Genomic DNA, 19,566 nt, shown 5'->3' with positions numbered 1-19,566 from the left:
CAGAAAGAGAGGAGACTCTAAAATTAGGTCTTAAAGAAAAATCTCTCAAATTATCAAATTTATCTGGAGTCATCTGGTTCTTCTCAATTGTCATGTTGGTTCGATGTCATAGTGCAGCATCCAGAGTTTTCATGCGTTTCATCTTCTCACAGATTTACCATCAATTGGCCTAATTTTAAACAAAGCTTGACTGTGAGATGGTCTAAGCTTAAGAAATTTCCTCAAATGCAAGGAATTTAATTTTTGATGATGTCTTCTCAAGAGCGACTTTTGTTGATATTTTTAGCCATCTTGCCTGTTCTCGAAATTGCATGCATTAATGTTCTTTTATCCATCTCATCATCATCTGCCACTCTTGAATGGTTAACTGTAACTACAACAGCCTCCGCTCGTTCAGTTCGGATAGGTCCTACACCTTGAACAGAAGCTCCTACGCCCGCGACAGCATGATGATCGAAGAACTCCTGGTCCCATCCAAGGAGCAGGTACGTGTGCGCTTCATAGAACAGCCTTCGACTGTTCAACTTCCATTCGTGGTTGAGTCACGCTCGTTGTCGCATGACAAAAACTCTTCTTTCTGCACGTGTGATCTTGCATTTGTAAGTCTACCTGTATTGCCAGTTAAAGAAAAGATCAGTTTTACCATAAATAAAAATATCCTTCTCTTCTGCAAGTAAGCCTCTAAAATCCCACAGAGAGAAACTTAGAAAGTCCTGGGAAAGGTGTGGATACCTTCCTCATTTGTGGGATAAATCTTTCCATTTTTTAAAAAGAGAGTTCAGAATAATTGGGAGCTAAAGCTGCTGACATTAGTCATGTGAATGTTTGATTTTGCTAAACTATGTATGCACGTTGGAATTTGCTGAAATCGTTTTTAGTGAGTTAAAGACTAGATTGGTCATGTTTTTTGGTCCCTCAGCTTCAAAGCTGCCTGAGATGGACTTTCTCAAGATGTGGTAGTATTTTGCTTTCTACCGGAATCTCTGCTCAGTTCATTTGGTGTTTGTGCAATTTCTTCTTGCCGATGATTGTGGTTGAATAGATGCTGGCTTATTACAGGAAGTCCCAGCGACAGAGTCCTGCCGCACAGGGGCTCAGGGCGGTTCGTTATTCTAGATACACACAATACCTGGTTTTAAATGTGGACGGTTAGGAGCTGATGATGGAGGAAACTGTTTGGACCATAAAACTAATTTTGAAGGTGGCCTATAATATTTAAACCATGTAAATAGTTGGTGAAATCACGCTGGACTTACTGATTCACTGTGTAATGAAGATGAACTGGAGCAGATGAGTAAGTGATAGACACTTGTTATCACCAAGTTAGAGGTAGTCAGACCTTGGAACTCCCACCAGTCTGGAGACGCCGACTTCGAGACACTACAGATGTACGTTGTACTTCACAAGGACCTGCGGTACATATTTTAATGCTTTATACTCTCTAGAACATTCTTAGCAAGCAGGCCTTACAGAAGTGTTCACAGTGGCTCTTCAGTGTTTGGTCGAACAAAACACCCTATGTGGAATGATTATAGGTGCATCCCATGGCTTAAGTGGGTGTTGGCCACAGAGAAAGCACTTGTCTCAGAACCTGAAGCTAAGCTCTTAGGTATAAGTGTTGCCCAGGTATTGGTTGAGATTTTCTGAAGAATCCTCTGCTTGGTTGGCTGTGGTCACTACCTAGCTGAGTAATCCTGATCTCTTTATGGACCCAATTGAAGTGAAATGTTAGTGGATATATTGATGTCACAAGTGTAGAAATACCTGAAATTCTCTGTGCTCTAAGGAAAACCCATAAAACTTAGAAAATTGCAGGTGAAAGGAGATGCCTTGGTTATCAGTAACACTTTGCTGTCATGTACCACATGTGTCTACTTCTGTAATGGAAGAACAGGTCCTTGATTGAACCTATTAAGGGTTTATATTTCTGAATATATTCTTGTTTAGGGGGCAAGAGCCTGAAATTGGGGCCACCGCCACCATTTTCACCATGACGTCACCCTCACCACAGCCACCACCACCACTCTTACCATCTTAGTTGCACAGCTTCTCAGTTTCTGCACATCAGCCTTCAAGTACAATGTGAATGTGGTGCTGTAGGCTGTGGACAGGCTGCTCGGGGTTCTCACCCGTCACCATCAGCTTCTGCCAAGACCTGCGTACTCGGGTAGCATGGCGAGGCAGCCTTTACTCAGAATGGAGGATTTGTGATCAGAAATGAAGGCTAGAGAGAACTTTTGGGGTAAAACTGATGTCCTTTTGTGTAGTTGGTTCCTGCTTCAATTTCAGAAACACCTCTGTGGACGTCACAAAGCCTCCTGCATGCCAGTGAGGAGAAAGGAGAGCTTAGGACACCTTGAAATCTTTACAAACAAATCTTAAATTGATAACTACAGAAGCAAGAGGCTGCTCTCTTTAATGGCCACAGAGAACCCGTGGTCTGACTGGTGTTCTTGTGGAACTAGCATGTTTAATGAGCATATCACATGACTCTGTGATAAATTCACCACAGATTTGGAAAAAAGATATGAAAATCATAAAGACATTTTAGGGACAGTTGGGGGCATTTGAAAATGTATTGGCTATCTCGTTAAGAAACCAGTGTTCTTTCCTAGCAGGGACAACAGTAGTGAAGCTAGACAGGGGAGTCTCTCTCTTCCAGGGGTGTGCATGCAGAAGTTTTCAGGAGTGAAGTAATCTTTGTCAGCTATTTATTTCCAAATGGTTCAGCCAGAACTGTATAGGCATGGAGTGAGACAGAAAAATCAAATATGGCGAAATGTTCGTTGCTGAATCTAGGTGGAGTGTATGTGGGTATTCCTTATACAGTTCTTTCAACTTTTTTATTTGTATAAAATAAAAACTTGGAGGAAAGGGAAAAAACTGAAAGAGGTATATTAACTGATTTAGTCCCTCGTGTCTCGTTTATTATAGAAGAGAGAGAAAGGCTAATTCCTCAAAAGAAGGGCTTTAGGAGGGAAGAGTCTGCTTATGCTGGGCATGAGTAATGAGATGCATTTTCTTCAGAAGTGCATTGAAACACTTTATGTTAGAAATAAATGACAAAAAATTGTTAGTTTGTCTATCATGCCTCAAAATCTGCATTTATAAATTCCAAAATGGAATTCCTCAGCAATATTGATTCTGCCTGAAAGCGTGCAAGAAATTTAAAATATTGAGCCTTCCTAAAGCAATAATATATGACTTTCTGTCACATTTAAAACTGCCCTGTCATTGCCCAGTTAAAGTTGCTTTGACAAGTAAAGGTGAAAAATGAATAAAAATTAACTTACCATGAATGTCCTTTTTTTTTTTTTTTTTTTTTTGACAAAAGTAGACCTCACCCATACCAAGCACAGTTGTCTCTTATCCTGCGCTGATTAACCAGTTTGCACATTAACCACAGTTAAAGTACAGTTAAGACCCAGGAGCGTCAGCAAGGCCTGATGCCCCCAGGCTCCTCAGAACCTGTGCTGGCTTGAAGGCTGGGGTGGAGGCCAGAGCTGGGCGGGAGGATGGGGGAAGGAAGCCCATCCTTATCTCTTTAAAAGAGACGATCACTCAGTTCCTGATCCAGGGGGCCTGGGCTTGTGGTTTTTAAATGCACCCAGAGTTGAGAGCCGCTGATTCCTAGTTAGAATTCTGAACTAGGAGTGCGCGTTCGAATCCTTAAGTGGCTCTTTGGAGAGCAAGGTGCCCATAGAATTGGAGTCTCCCTGGCTGGGGAGACCCCAGTGTCTCTTTTTGAAAGTTCTATAGGTGATTCTGGGATGCACCTCTGGTTAGGAACCACTGATTTAAAGCAGCTCTGGCTGGGCTCTTTCTGTATATTGGTCAGTCAACATCTAATGTATTTTTTCTATAAGCTGAGATTTGTCTGTGTCAGGATGTCCTAGAGCAACATCTGTGCCTGGAAACATTCCTTTCCGAATAGGCGATAGTAAAGAAAAGGGATTACTCCCAACTGAAGCCCGATTGTCTAGCATGAAAATAATAAACAGGTTCTTTCATTTCTTCTGACATAATTATTGAAGGAAACTGTCTGGTCTGGCTTACGTAATTGCTGTGTAAGATCCAGCTCAGCCAGTCCTCACTGCATAAATGAAATACTGTTCAGTAGACCCCGTAGCGTCAGGAGATATGGTGGTGATGCTTGTGGTGATGGTGTTGAAAACAGCTCCTACTGTGTGCCAGGCACTGTTCTAAGTGTTGCAGAATTAGCTTAGAACAATTTAGAATGAACTCATTTACATGTCACAAAAACCCTATGGGATCATTTATTTGCTCTGTTAAAAAGATGAAGAAACGGAGGCACAGACAGCTTAAGGAATTCACGTCAGGGGACACAGCTGATCAGGGGCAGAGTCGCTGGCTGGCTGGCTGTAGGTTGTCCACTCTACCTCTGCCCTGAAGGGAGCCAGAGAGCCCAGGACTTTACATGTGTCCTCCAGGATCTCAGACTTGTTAGTATTCTTAACATGGGTGCGGTACAATCATCTGTATCCCCCTTTTTTTTTTTAGCATGGACGATTATATTTAGACACATGTTCTTCATTATGCTTATTTCTAATTCTAATAATAAGTTCTTATTTAATGTGCTTTAAAAGGAGCTGACAACAGCTCCAGTTTATATTCAGTGACAAATTATGAAAGTTATGGAGAAAATTATTATACTAAAAATTATGGCATGTAAGGCATCATTAAAGGAATAGAAATATTTGACCTTTACATAGATATGAGGTAGAAGGTCTAACAGTGGTCTAGGGAGGGATAAATTGGGAGTTCAGGATTTGCAGATACCAGCTACTATATATAAGAGAGAGAAACAACACAGTCCTACTGTACAGCACAGGGAACTGTATTTAATACCTTGTAATGGGCTATAATGAAAAAGAATATATATATGTGTGTCTGTGTATAATTGAATCACTATGCTGTTCAACAGAAATTAACACAACATTGTACATCGACTATACTTCAGTTTAAAAAAATAGGGGAAAAATAGTGGCCTAAAAATATTTTTCAGGTTACCCAGTTAATTACACTTCTTTTGAATGACCCTAAAAGTAGTTGGGATGTATACTGTGGGCAGAAACATTTAAATCAGTATGATTCCTGGTGGTTATTCAAAGATGAGAGAAGGGCAGAAATCACTTAGGGAATGGGTTTTTGCCTGCAGACGCCCATCCCACTTCTTTAGGTGACAGTGACAGGATCTGATAGTCAACCCCCTACACTCGCCGTCTTCTCAGTCAGTGTAGTTTAGAAGGAGCTAAAATCTCTGCCTCTCCTCCAAAGATGGGCTTCAAATCTGGCCATTCAGAGGATTCATTTTCCTGGATCATAGTGATTAGATTAGGGTGAAATATAAAATCTGAGCCAGTCTAATGAAACTCTGTCTAGCCTTCAGGGTTACTAAGCTGTAAAAGTGATGTCAACTCAAAGCTGCTGAGGGTGGAACATGAAGACAAACCATCCCTACCATCTTTTGAGCCAGAGCTGGATTCAGCCATGCCTGAAGTTATACCATCCAGACTTTCCCACTATATAAACCCATACATTAATCTCCATCTTCCCCCACCCTTGGGGTGTCTTAAGCCCATTTAATTTGGGTTTCTGTCCTCACTAATACGCTTGCTATCGGTGGTGGTCATATCCTGCATGAACAAGCACATGTCAAGGTTGGAACAAAGGAAGTCTTCTAGCATCTGAAAATGTAGTTCAGCTTTGAGATTCCCTTATTTTATGCCTTCTCTCAAGAAATAAATCTCATTTTAACAAAATAAAAAGAAAATGAGCTGTGATTTAGGAGAATAACTATAAACTTGGGTGTTCCCAAGCAAAAACTTGTAGAAAGGACTTTTTACAGTTGATCACTAAGGCATGAGCTCCTTCCATTTCGTTTCAATTCTCTGGGTACAGATGCCGAGCACCTGCAAAAAGAAAGAAACGGGGCAGCTGTAGGGCCCTGTCCCTCTCTGATTAGACTGCTATCTTCTTGCAGACTTCCCTTTTTCAGTACAGATTTGCCCATGTGGTTTATTTCTCAGGGGACTATTAGCAGGGCCTCAGATGGTGGTCAGTTGAGAAGGTTTAACTTAAAGTGTGTGAACAGTTGCACTGGCTGTTTGGATAGTCACTGTGGAGAGGATTCTGTGGTCACTATTGGAGGCCTCATTATAGCCTCCACGTCCCTGGAGGCCACTGTCACTTCCACCCCGTAATCCTTCTCATTTGTCTCCCAGCCTAGGATTCCAGAGCCTTTGGGTTAGACTTGGTCTTTTTTGAGGCTAAGGATGATGTCATGAATATTTAGTTATGTATTGAATTGTGCTGCTTGATATATTAGCAGGTAATGTGGACATTGGAGAGTTCTTCAGGGGAAATTTCCTGTTTATTTTTTCAAGACCTAAGCACTTTTCAGTGATCTCATTAACAGAAAAGGAGAATGCCTAACCCAAAAGGCTGGGTGTACTGATGCTCTCTCCTTCTTTCCCTGCAAACCCCCTTCCCTCTCCTTCATCAGCAGATTGACCTTCCTATTTCTTTCGTTTAAGCTGATGTCTAAGGGGCTCTCCAAAATGTGCATGGTGGTGGAAGGTAACCGGTCTGGGATTAAAGATGTGCTAGAGATAGTCTCTTGGAAGATAAGCACCGTGGACTAGTGACATTTAATATGCTGCTTTTCCTCTCCAAAGTGCTTTGCCAGCATTACTCAGGTGATCCATTCAACACCTCTCACAGATTGATCAGCAAGATAACAGATTTTTTTTTAAGGCAGAGAGGCTGGTGTTGTGACTGACTTAATGTGGTCCAGTTTGTTTAGACATCCTGAGCTGGATGTTGATGAGTTAACACTGTCAGCTTCTAGGCTGACCTTGGTTCCCCTTCTCTTGTTGAATTTGGTAGCTAAATTATCTTGAGATCAATCCGATTTGGAAATCCCAAGAACCCAGCTTTGTTAGGGTTTGTGTTCAAGTCTCAAATAAATCTTAGGGGTAGTAGAGTTGATTTCAAGAAAAGAAGTACTTGAGGGAAAATAGACCTGCTTTGGCAAGCTTTTAGTTTTTATTTTGCTGCTGAGTCAAAGTTTCCCCATGGAATTCATTTTTAAGGTGTACATGATGTTTTGATATATGTATGCGTTGTGAAGTGATTTCCACAGCTAAGCTAATTAACATATCCATCACCTCCAATAATTGCCCTTTTTTGGTGCATAGTAAGAACACTTGAGATCTATTCTCAGCAATTTTCAAGGATATAATATGTTATTGTTCATTACAGTCACCATGCTGTGCATTAGGTTTCCAGAATTTATTCATCTTATAACTAAAAGTTTGCACCCTTTAATCAATATCTCCCCTTTTCTTCCACCCCCCCCCATGGTAACTGCCCATGGTAACTCCCATTCTATTCTCTGTTATTGGGAATTAGACTTTTTTTTTCTTTTAAGATGGAATCCATTTCTTAAAAGAATATTTCCAAGTCATGGTGGTGGATGTCCAAACAGAACTGCCGCCTATTCCAGGAGCAGTTGGCCATTTCACGAAGTATCTGCTATAGATCAAATTAATCATACCACTCAGCCCAGCACCTCCCGCACATTCTATTAGATGGATCACTCATTCCGTGCTCTCGGCCACCTTATGGCTGAGGTATGGTCATTACCACTTTACAGACAGGGAGACTGAGGCTGAGAAGAGTATTTTAGTTTCCCTAGTGTCGCATTTAGGTGGTAGAGCTAAGAATAAAATTGAGGTCTTCTGCCTGCTTAAACCCATTCCGCTGCCGACCACTAGGCGGCAGTGCCACTCGAATCAGCAAAGCGTGGTGGACCTGGAAGAGCCCATTCATAGGGCAGTGTTCGGAGGGCCAAGATGCTACTATTACTTGTTAATCTAGCAGGCTGCTCCTACAGTCTGATAAAACATGTGCGATCCTAAAAAGCTACATAAGGGGATGCAACATGATACAAATTTAGGAAATAATTTCAATGTTAAAAAATCTGGGAGTATCAAGATTATTATTATCTGTGTTTTCATTTGCTTAGCAGTTTAGATTTTCACACCACTTTCACATTACTTGGGTCGTTTCATTCCTTTCATTCTCACGGTGAGTTGGCGCAGTTAATGTTATCTGTCCAAACTCTAGTGCAGAAGTGGAGGTTCAGTGACATTTTTTGGCTTGCCGTTCACTGGGCTGTGAAGTGATGCAGCCCACATCTAACCCAACCTTCAATTCTCTGTCTAAAGGATCTGACACTCCATGGGTCCCCCTGCCCTGGCCCTGTCCAATGGGTGGCCACAGGCTGAAGTTATCCTTGACAAGCCTTTACTTTCCTGGGCTCCCAGGCTGGTTCCAACATCCAGCCATTTCCCAACTAGGTCATGTTTACAGTTTTTCAGATCAGATGCCCTGGGTTTTCCATGTGACCTGTTACTGTGAGCTCTACCTGGCACTGTTAACAGTAGCATATCGAGGCCCCCAGTTAATCTGCCGGATCACCTTGTGCCCGCTGCCAGAGATAGCAGAGCGGACAGACAAGGACCTTAGGTGGTGTCATCCAGCTGGGGGCTGACAGTCTGCAGCTGGAAGACTTATCTTACATTGGGGTTAACTGGATTTCTCTTTCTTTTCCTTGCAAATACTTTCTTGCCTCTGCCCCTTTTCTTTGTGCCTGGACATTTATTTCCAGACCTGGGCATCTGGGTGTCTCCTTGTGAATCCAGGGTGTGCTTGGTCTCCTCTTTCCTCTGATGAATAGGGCTGGGAAGAAACTGTTTAGGGAAAGTATGAAGCTCTTGGAGACAGAGATATCATCGTTAGTCAGGCTTTGGACTCTATTGAATAATGTGTATTTTGATTTTCGTGGTATCCATGATACTACTTCCAAGATAAAAAATGATGTGCCTGTTCACAGTCATTGTTGACGTGGGAGTAAAAGGTCTTATTAAGTTAATGTGAGCTTCTCCTTAACACACTGTTCTATTAAAAAAGCCACCCACTGCTGGGTATTGACTTTGTGTTGTCAAATTTTTGAAGTCTATCTCTGAACTTGAGTTTCTTCATCTGTAAAATAGTATAATTTTACCTCCAAGGCTACCAGGTCCTGAGGATTCAAAGAACAAATGAAGGTAAAGGCCTCAGGACAGCCCTTGACTTTGAGTTGATACAGAGTAAGTGGCAGTATTGCTGTTAACATAGGAATGTGAATGCTTTTGAATCAATAAATAATACCTAGGCATTTATAAGGTACATTCTTCTAACTGGATGGACTCTGTTGATTTAATACAGGTGCCCTGTGTGTAAAGGACCAGTGGTGGCACTGGAATATTTTTGGTTCTGCTGTCTTCTCCACAAATGATTAGATTTTAACAGATGAACTAATATAAATAAAAGTCCTTTGAAACGTAGAAACGACTATACCATGCCAACGCTGGCCTTGGTGCCAGATTTTTTAATGCACATTTTCATTTAATCTCCATATCAATGAATCCTCAATTTGAAAATGAGGAAACTGAAACTGAGAAAAGTTAAGAAACATTCTGAGGATCTAGAAACCAACAAATAATGTTGAGGCATATCCAAGGGGACTTTCAGTAAACAAAGAAAGGTCAAAGGATACAGAATGAACAACAAGGTCCTGCTGGATAGCACAGGGAACTAGATTCAATAGCTTGTAATAACCTATAGTGAAAAGGAATATATATATGTATGTGTATATATACACACACACATACACACACATACATATAATAACTGAATCACTATGCTGTACACCAGAGATTAACACAGCATTGTAAATCAACTATACTTCACTTTAAAAAAATACAAAAAAAAAGTCAAAGGCAAAGTATCTTCTTTATTCCTGATGGAGACCAGGCTGAGGGCTGGCCTAGTGTCTGAGCCAACTGGGCCTGGTAACTGAACCCCTGAAGTAAGGAGACCCCCTCCCCAGCGACCAGCAGGACCAGCCCAGAGCAGCAGACCCCTCGCGGAGGCGTGCTCAGGGGTGCAGAGAGGGATGTCCGCCCTCTGTGACCACGCCCAGGCCCGTGACAGTAAAAGCTGGATCTGAGCAGAGCCCTTCCAGCTACTTTCCCACGTCTACCACTCAGATAAACGACTCACCCCACATTCCCAGGGCCAAAGTGAATACAGAGAGACAGGGAGAGGCGATCCTAGAAAGCGACATAAGGGGCTGCAATGTGATACAAATTTAGGAAATAATTTCAGTGATAAAAAATCTGGGAGTATCAAGGTTATTATTTTCTGTGTCTTCATTTGCTTAGCAGTTTAGATTTTTCACAGCACTTTCACATTACTTGGGGAGAGGCCCACAGTTACACAGCTGAGCTGCCTTTCCAAAATGGAAAACTTAGGAGTGGGAAAGAAGTGCTCTCTATGAACAAGTGGCAAAGGCAGTTTTCAAATCCAAGTCTGACTCAACTCTAAAGCCAAGCTTTTCCATGAAACGCTGGTAACACCGCTACTTGTTGTGGAAATTTGAGAGCCATCTCTAGCTCACCTTTTTTAACCGTCATCACATGGAGTGTCCTATTTGTCATCTGAGATGTCTATTTGTTCAGTAACCAAATGGAAGAAGAGCTTTTCGTGGCACCACGCACAATAGCACGTCAGACACTTTTGAAATTCATATTGTAGCTTAAGTAAATGGTTCCAGTTTTACACGTTAGTTTTAAGTTAAACACTAGTGTGTAGAAATAAGTTTGGAGACAGGTAGCTTGGAAATGAAGCTACCAATTCATTTCTAAAAAAAAAAAAAACCCCTAAGTTCAGATGAATTACCTTATTTTATATTTAGATGGATACACTGTAGGAAGAACATTTTGTACATCCGTATTTAGGTTATTAAAATAGCTAGGACCACCCATATACCTAAGCAAAACTCTGTGGAAAAATAAACTGGGTGTGTATAACTGAATCACTGTGCTGTACACGAGAAATTAACACAACATTGTAAATTGGCTATATTTCAATTTTTTAAATATTTTTAAAATTTTTAAATTTAAAATGGAGACAAATATTGGGACATATGGCTCTTTGTTTGGAACCAGGCTATTCATTATACATGTGTTCATTTGTGTTACGACGAGGTTCCTAGGAGTAGTAAGCAGTTGTGAGAGTAAAGGAGTAAAGATGGACTCAAAGAGATGTGGGTCCCGTGTGCTGACACCTTCCAGCCTCGATAAATATTTCATGATGGCGCTGATACCTTTTTGTGTGACACAATTCATTGTTTCAATAATTAATGTCTCCAGTGCGTGTTTCTAAGAGTTCCAAAGGTAAATAATTTACTGTAATTACCAAAGAGGAGTGATATTACTTATTTATTAGAACTTGAAAAAAAAAAAATGGGTCCTTTGTTGAAAAACAACCTTAGGGCCCTGAATGTAGGAATGGCAGTTTGCTAAAAAGATCACATGAGCAGCAGTGCCTACTTTATGTTAAATATTTGGCCCCACTCTGAAGATTGGTTGGTTGGGGTCTCTGAAAGTTAGTAAAACTGGTAAATGAGGCCAGATTAAAACCAACACCTAATCTTTCGTTAACCCCAAAGACTTGGGGAGCTTTGTGAAGTGATGTGTTGCTCTTTCGGGGTTAGGACCTAGGTTCTGTAAACCCTTACCACCACCATTGATCACACACCCACCCACTAAATGTGTCCTCTCTCACTGAATGCAGAGACAGCCACTCCTCATTCGTTTTTGCATTTTCCTAGGATTCTAGGTAGAATAGTGACTTGCACATAAGTGTTCTACAAGTTATTTATCAATTTGGTTTCAGGGCTTTGTTGTTTTTAATCTTTGTAATTTACAGTAATTTTTTAAATTTAAGTTTTATTATTTTCAAAGTTATACAAACAAAAAGTCATGTCATTTTATAAGACATAATCATTATTCATTAAAAAAAGAATCCCCATATACACTTTCAGCCCCCAACTCCTCTCCAGAGACAACCGCTTGCATTCCCTTTGGATGACTGAGTACCAAGCTCATTGGATGCTTTCTGCCTGGTGGAGGGCTTGCCAGCCATGATTTCCACCAAAGTAATAAGCCTGGGACATTTCACTGGAAAATCCCACAGAAGACAGCCCATTTTCTGCCTAGAGTCCAGTAAAGGAAGAAGGCTGGATCTGAACTTTCAGTCCATAAACTTTCAGTTCATCTCCATTTTAATTCTGGTGCCTCTGCCCTTCCCGTCCTCTGCCTCTGCTCTCTCCGCCTCTAGTTTTCTGCAGTGATGATGGGAGGGAGTTATTTGGGGATTACGGGGATCTGATCACTTTTCAGATACTTTCAACCATTCCTTGTGTTTCTGCTGGTGTCCTCTCTTACTCTCTCTGTCCGTGTGTGTGTGTGAATACTTGACTGTCAGTGTCGTGAGGTTTCAGTAGAAAGCAGATCTTTAGCAGGACAAAAACTGAGAATGATTTTGTTTTTGGTCTGTGAGATAACATCTTTCGTCAGATTTGGAACATTCTTAGCCAGTCTCTCTTCAAACAGAGCCTCCACCATACTCTCCTCTTCTACTTCCTAGAGTCCAATCACACATATATTAAAACCTTTGATTGTGTTCCACAAGTCTCATACGATTTTCTGTATTTTCCATTCTTTTTTAAAATCTATCCTTCATTTTGTATATTTTTCCATTTACACTTCCAATTTACTAACCCTGTTTTCTATTGCATCTAGTCAAGAATTCACATTATCCTTTGAACTGAACAAAGGCCCATTTGATTCTTTCTTATGTATATCCCAGTGCTCTGTTAAATTATCCACCATTTAATTTCCTTTCTCTATCTCTCCCCCTTTTTTCTTAAACATGCTAATCATAGTTATTATCATAACTATAATCAAAATTCTCATTCGCTTACTTCACATTTAGGATGATCTGGTTTTTTCTTTATAGTATCTGGATTTGGAGGAGGGGGTTTTGTTTTTGTTCACGTGCTCCGGCCACACTTGGCAGACTTTCACTGCATGCTAGAGGTGATGTATAAAAAAATTTTGTGGACCTGACATCCAATGATGATATATACCTTCAAAGAGGATTCACCATCTTTCTGCTAGGCAGATAGAGTGGTGGTTGATCATTTTAATCCAATCAATCATTTGCTGAAATGAGGCTGGCTTGCAGCCCTGGTAAACCTCAGGCTACCTCTGGTTTGTCCCTGGCCCTTCAACGTTCTTATTTGAAATTCTGCTGTGATCTTGGAGTCCCCTCCCATTCCAAGTCTCAAACTCTAAACCTTTTTTTTTTTTTTTTTTTCATGAAACTGTTCAAAAGCTCCATTACGCCTTTCAGAGATTTTTCTGGTTAGTTTTTTCGCTTGCTGTTTTCTGCACAGCCCCAGAATTTAGCAAGTGTTCTTAACAGAAATCTGTAGCATGCTTGAGGCCACCCCAGTCTCCACTAAATTCCCTTGATTTTTCTGCTCCCCAGCAGGTAGCCCCTGTGAGTGCAAAGCCCAAATTCTGTCTGCACTGGTAATTGACAAATGCCCCCAAGTTTAAAATGGCAACAGGAAGTCAGCTCAACTCTTCAAGGTCTTCCCCTCTCCTATGATAGCACCCAGTTCTCTGTGCCCCCGTTGTTCTCTGCTGCCTTCAGAGAAGACTTCCATCCTTATCTGATGTGCATGGCGCAGCACTAGGCTGCTGCTGGCTACTCTGCCCCACTGGGAAACACAAGTCATCAGGTTGATTTTTTTTTTTTTTAATTTTTATTTTGAGATTTGGAAAAGAATTTTGCAATTGTTGTAGGATGAATTTAGAGGTCGTTGAAGGGGATTAGAATTACTGCTGTGATATTCCTATTGCCTTGTCTTTTAGTCAAGATGATTTCTGAAGAGTGAAATAATACAGCATATGAATAAACTTTATTGTCTAATTCTTGAAACTTCGATGTAGACCTTTAGAGGAGTATATAGTCAGCCCCGTGGATGCAGAGGGCACAGGTACTGGTTGTTTTATATACAGGAGTTGAGCATCTTTAGATTTTGGTACCCACGGGGGCAGGGGTTGAGTGGGGTGTGTCCTGGGACTGATCCCTCAAGGGGATTGAGGGACAGCTGTAAAAAAAGAAAAGTTGTTTATTTTGAGTGTTAGACTGTCTGGACTTAACGGAGACATACTGGCATATTTTGTAGGCACAGAGAAACCAGTGTCTTGTGTGGGTTGTTGACACAATATATCATTTCATTTTTCAGCATCTAACATTCACAAGAGAACTCGATTCAGATTCTCTTAGACATTACAGCTGGGCTGCAGACACCTTGGACAATGTCAATCTCGTCTCAAGTCCTGTTCATTCTGGGTAAGTAACCAAAAAGTCACTTTCCTTTATCCTGCTGAATTAGCCTTGCACTTACTATTTGCAGTTAATAAATTCATCTTGACAAGCTTCACATATATGAAATATTGATCTTCTAAAGGAACTTCTTTAGTGAGTATATGTGATATAAATGTGTAAATCATTGGTAAATTTTTTTTTCTAAGTAAATCTGAGTATTTATTTTTACTGATAAAAACGAAGTGCTGGAAAGGAAATTAAAGTATCACTGCATAAAAATTTCCTGGCTATTCTGGCACTACTTTTAGGTCCTTAATTTCCCTTTTCAATAAACAAATTTAAATATAGTCATTTCTCTCAATTTTACTTGATTCAAATGTAGTTTTTTTCCCCTGAGTATCTGGTTTTCCTGAAATAAAATTATAATTGAGCTGTATTAAATTACAATTTTTTAAAAGAAATGAATTTAGAAAAGAAAAGAAAAAGTGAATGTACTGATGTGTGTCCAGCAGAAGTGCCACAGCAAAAGCCACATCAGACAGGCCCCTCGTTTCTGCCCTGCTGGTCAGCAGGATGGGAGGCAGGCAGCCAAGCGGTGACCTGCTTCAACCGCTGAATTGATGATTACGGTATTGTTGGATACTGGATTCTTCACCTATAGGTTATTAAAACTTGGGATAATTGATACCCATACAAATGAAATAGAAATAATTCATTAAGATGATACAAATGCCACTCTGAAATTGACATTTAGGCCATAAGTTCATTGTGATCCAGCACATGTGCAGATTAGTTTTGAATGAAATAAATTAAGAATAATTAACATTTGTGAAGTGCCTTATGTATTTTATGAAGCATTTTTTCCTGCTTTTAATTACAATAAATTGTAATAGCTAACATACCTGGTGCTTTTCATGTATCTGGCATTGTGCTAAATCTTTTACATGTATTATCTTATTTAACATTCATTTGAACCTTAAAATGACACTGTGAGATAGTGTCATTACTCATTAGCCCCATTTTACAGAAGTGACGTCCTAGAGTCAGAGTAATGCTGCAGGTTCTTTAAAGTATTCTTGCACAGTTGCGGCTTGTAACACCACGATTCTGAAAAACAAATCACTGCAGTGTCATTTAAATAAAAATAATTTACATGAAAGTGCTTTATAAACTATAAACTACATGGTGGCCTTTAAGTCCTTAACATTGCATTTCTTTAATTCAATTAGAAAACCCTTTAATTACTAAGAAGAAAAACATAAAACACTCAGGATGCATTCATTCGGTGGGCAGACGTATTGAAGAGTGCTTCGACCCAAGCTTGGTGAATTGCCACCGTGTTACAAAAATCACTTTGTACTCTACATAGGAAAGAGAAGTACTAGGGTTTAATTTAATAAATCGAGGACTTGAGGGCGCATAGGATAATAAAATCAGCAATGAGCTTTCCAGTGCACTGGAGACAGTGAAGTATTTGAATATGAAACTTATCTCTCCTTCCCCTTGAATTCATGGCAGACAGTAGACTTTTGGAGGGAAGCAAAAGGAATGGCAACTAGTTTGGGCTGCTTTGAAAAGGCAAATATACAGTTGGTATACACTTGGAAATAGTTCACTAATGCCAAGTCTGTGGAGTAGCTTATATGTAGCTATTTACGGTAAATATTTTTCCAAGTTGTCCCACAAATGCCAAATGCTTTGGTTTCATTTTCTGATGGTTTTTATTTTTCCTTTGCTGATCATTGACATTTTCTGTTGCTTGCTTCTAATTATCTTACATTAATTTTTCCCATTTGCTTTTCTAAATTATTTTGCAGCTATTCTTCTCCACTTCCTCAGTATGATTCAAGGTGATGACTGTGTCCTTTATGTGAACCATCCCTTTTTTGTATTTTTAATTTATGTGCATTTTTCCCACAGTTAGATCGTGTCAATGTCTGTAGTATATCAGCATTTGTCATCCTGCCCTTCCTAAAACTAGAAACATTCATGTGTTAGTTTTAGGATCATTTGTAGAATTCCTGCTTTCATTTAAATAGTAATACGATACAATGAATATGACGAAATACCACCTTTTAATTTGTTCCTGTGAGTTATATTGCATGAAATTTTATTTTGCATAGAACATGTAAGGGATGAGTTTGGAAAACACGTCACTATATGTCATAATGTTATTGAATAATAGGACCGATATCCTGCGTAACATCTACTCCCATCTTTTCTCAGTCTTTTGACTCTATAAAGTTGAAAACCTTAGAACAATAAATAATCAGCAATGAGCACCAGCTATGCACTGGGTGCTATGCAGAACTCAGGGGAAGAGATTCTTCCAATTTGTCATTAAAATCTTCTAAGCCATGTTTTTTTTTTTTTTTTTTTTTCCTTTTGGTTCTGATATTCTTTGTAGCTGGGGTATTTTTATATCAACACTGGTAACCTTCTTACATTACCTTCAGACTGCTCAGCTGCAAGTGGTTTGTTTATTTTGTATATATATTTTTTCCTTTTTTTTTTTTCCAGTATTAGTAACCAAGTCTGACCTAGGCAGTTTCTCAGCACACTTAACAAAATGGTTTTGTTCGTTGGTTTATTCGGGCTGCATTTATCATGTGCTTATTATGTGTGGGAACTGTGCTCAGCTCTGCAGGTCGAGCCGTGAACAGGACAAACCTGATCTGGATTACTTTCTCTATTAGTGAGACTCCGCTGTTAGTGGCCAGGGCAAACACTGCCCTCTCAGTGTAAACACGCCAGTGTTTGTACTCATACAACTGAATTTTCAAACCCAGAGTTTATCTTGAATCATTTTTAATTCATTCTGTTACTATTAGTCCCAACCACGAGTTGATTTTAACTACTAGAAGCTGGGAAAGATCAAATTTTTGTCTTGGGCTTCTTTATAATATTGCCATGCTGTCTTCACAACTGAGAAGAGGAGCTGTTAAATACGTATATGTCTAAGAAAACGGAGGCTCCCCAGAGCAGTTTCACGTGAGCCTTGTACCATTTATCACTGGAGGCAACTCACGCAGACACTGGTACAAATGAGCAAGTACCTTTGTCTTTAACTGGGGAGGAGTGTTTTTTATTTTGTTTTGTTTTTGAGAGGTTTGAGGTCTTGCCCTTGTACTTTGAATATCTGGTGGTTCCAGTCTCTCAAAGTAGGTATAATGATATAAAAAAACATGTATGAAAACCATTAATGAACCCAGAGAAAAATGGCTAAATCCAAAATGAGCAAAGGGTGTAAAGGTGATTCTGCCTCACTTGATGACCAGAGTTGGTTCTGAAAATCTGAGAGGCTGAAAAATGACTCCCCTTCTCTTGCCCCCTCTCCGCGGGGATGGTGGGTCAGCGTGCTTTGTTGAAGAGGTTACGCTTCCAAGGTCGAGAGGCATCACTCTTGAGGGAAGGGTCTCCAGCTAGGACCTCTGAGCAAGGCCTAACATCTATTTGCAGGATGTTAGAACAGTGTCTGAGGTGAGTACACGGTAGAGGATTTTGATGGATGGGATTACCGACCCCCCGCCCCGCCCCGCCCAGTACTGTAGGTATTCAAACAACTTTCTGATTATCAACATCTGGTGCTGTTCTGCTAAGAAGCGTATTTTTTCACATGTGAAAATTAGAACGCAAAAATACCTGTTTCTGTTCCCGCCTGACTTGCCCTCCTCCATGCGTCAGGCTCACTGGTTTATGTTCGCCTGGGTGCTTTATAAAACCGTGACGATGCCGAGAGCAGTCATGGGGGTCTTTTTCCCATGCCCGCGTGATAGGAATCAAGATACTACCCAAATATGCCACAACTCATTCTTCACATTTTCATAGCTACATGCCAACACATCAGTTTTCCTCACTAGCTTTAATACAACAGCCAGTGACAGAATTATAACTTTAGAGTATTTTCTAAAAAGTCTATTACCATTTTTATATTGCTATACAGATACTCAATGTAGGTGATTTTAAACAATTTTAAAGCCAAACTTACACTGAAAAAATGAAATCCCTTTCCATCAAAATTGTCTTAGTAAAACTTTAGTCATCTTCTGCTTTTATTCTTACTTTCCGCTTTGTGATAGTAAAACATAGAATGTTGGTCTGATTAAATATCATTCATTTTATGAGTTGTACTTGTGAAGGCATACTGTGGAGTTGCATCTGACTTACCGGAGAGAGAGATTCCGTAGTCAGCATATGGCTAAAACCATTCAAAGTTAACATGACCCTTGAATAGATCTTAAACCACCCACAGAGACCGCATTTGCTTTTTGGTTTTTGTTTTTAAATTCATGACAGTCCTTTAATAGCCAATTTTTATTCCAACTTTGAAACATTCACTATTCCTTCAATTTGAGCCTCTGACAAAGCAGTTGGCTTCCGTTAGAAGATCACGTTTCCCCCAAAAATAAGTTGTCGTGTTTCACTTTCTGCTCAGTTCACAAGTGAAATCCATGTTTGATGTGACTCCACTGTATTTACTTCCAGTGTTTTCTTAAAGAGAGGAAATGATAGCTACATCGTCTGTCACTTTAAACCTGAACATTTAACTGCAAGCCCGCCGGTGAGGATGGTTTATTTCTCTCCCTGATCGGGCCTCTGATCTTCTGCCTGCAGGTTTCTGGTTAGCTTTATGGTGGATGCACGAGGTGGTTCCATGAGAGGAAGCCGGCACCACGGGATGAGAATCATCATTCCTCCACGCAAGTGTACAGCCCCCACCCGCATCACCTGCCGTTTGGTAAAGAGACATAAACTGGCCAACCCACCCCCCATGGTGGAAGGAGAGGGATTAGCCAGTAGGCTGGTAGAAATGGGTCCTGCAGGGGCACAATTTTTAGGGTAAGTTGTTTTGTCAATTTTAATCTTGGCCCTCATACCACATCTTTGACTTTCTTTACCCTTGTTAACTCAAGTGGTTATTAAATCTATTTAGTTGCACCATTTCGAATGAGTACCACGTTCGTATAGTGGTCACAGAGATGTGTAATTCTGTGACAAGCTGGTAGACTGATATTTCCTTAACTCCGTTTGCTGGTCAAAGCTTTTACTAACCGAGAAGCATGTTCTCCGCTCAGTGAGCGCACGGAACCCCAGCGGCCCCGTAGAAGTCAAGGCACCACTCTTATCTGTATCACACTGAATATTGGCATCTTTGGGTGCATGTCTTTTTAAAGATAATTTTTCTGGAAACAGCCCATTGTGACATGGTATTTGACAAGAGGGAAAAATCAATTTATTTTCTGAGGTGGC

The 19,566-nt window shown here is 40.3% G+C and overlaps 1 protein-coding gene across 6 annotated transcripts in view; it reads left to right on the top strand.

Annotated features, from left to right (window-relative positions):
• Nucleotides 1–19,566, top strand: part of ANK3 (ankyrin 3) — a 304,223-nt gene that overhangs the window by 211,033 nt on the left and 73,624 nt on the right. For all 6 annotated transcript variants that reach the window (XM_014557311.2, XM_032491465.1, XM_032491464.1 and 3 more), the window contains 3 exons: nucleotides 383–485; nucleotides 14,234–14,340; nucleotides 18,931–19,155. In XM_014557311.2, the coding sequence (XP_014412797.1) occupies nucleotides 383–485; nucleotides 14,234–14,340; nucleotides 18,931–19,155 (435 nt within the window). The remainder of the gene's footprint in view (nucleotides 1–382; nucleotides 486–14,233; nucleotides 14,341–18,930; nucleotides 19,156–19,566) is intronic.

The sequence above is a fragment of the Camelus ferus genome, chromosome 11 (assembly GCF_009834535.1).
Source record: "Camelus ferus isolate YT-003-E chromosome 11, BCGSAC_Cfer_1.0, whole genome shotgun sequence".
Taxonomy (NCBI): Eukaryota; Metazoa; Chordata; class Mammalia; order Artiodactyla; family Camelidae; genus Camelus; species Camelus ferus.
The sequence above is the reverse complement of the archived record's forward strand: the minus strand, read 5'-3'. Positions and strand labels throughout refer to the sequence as shown.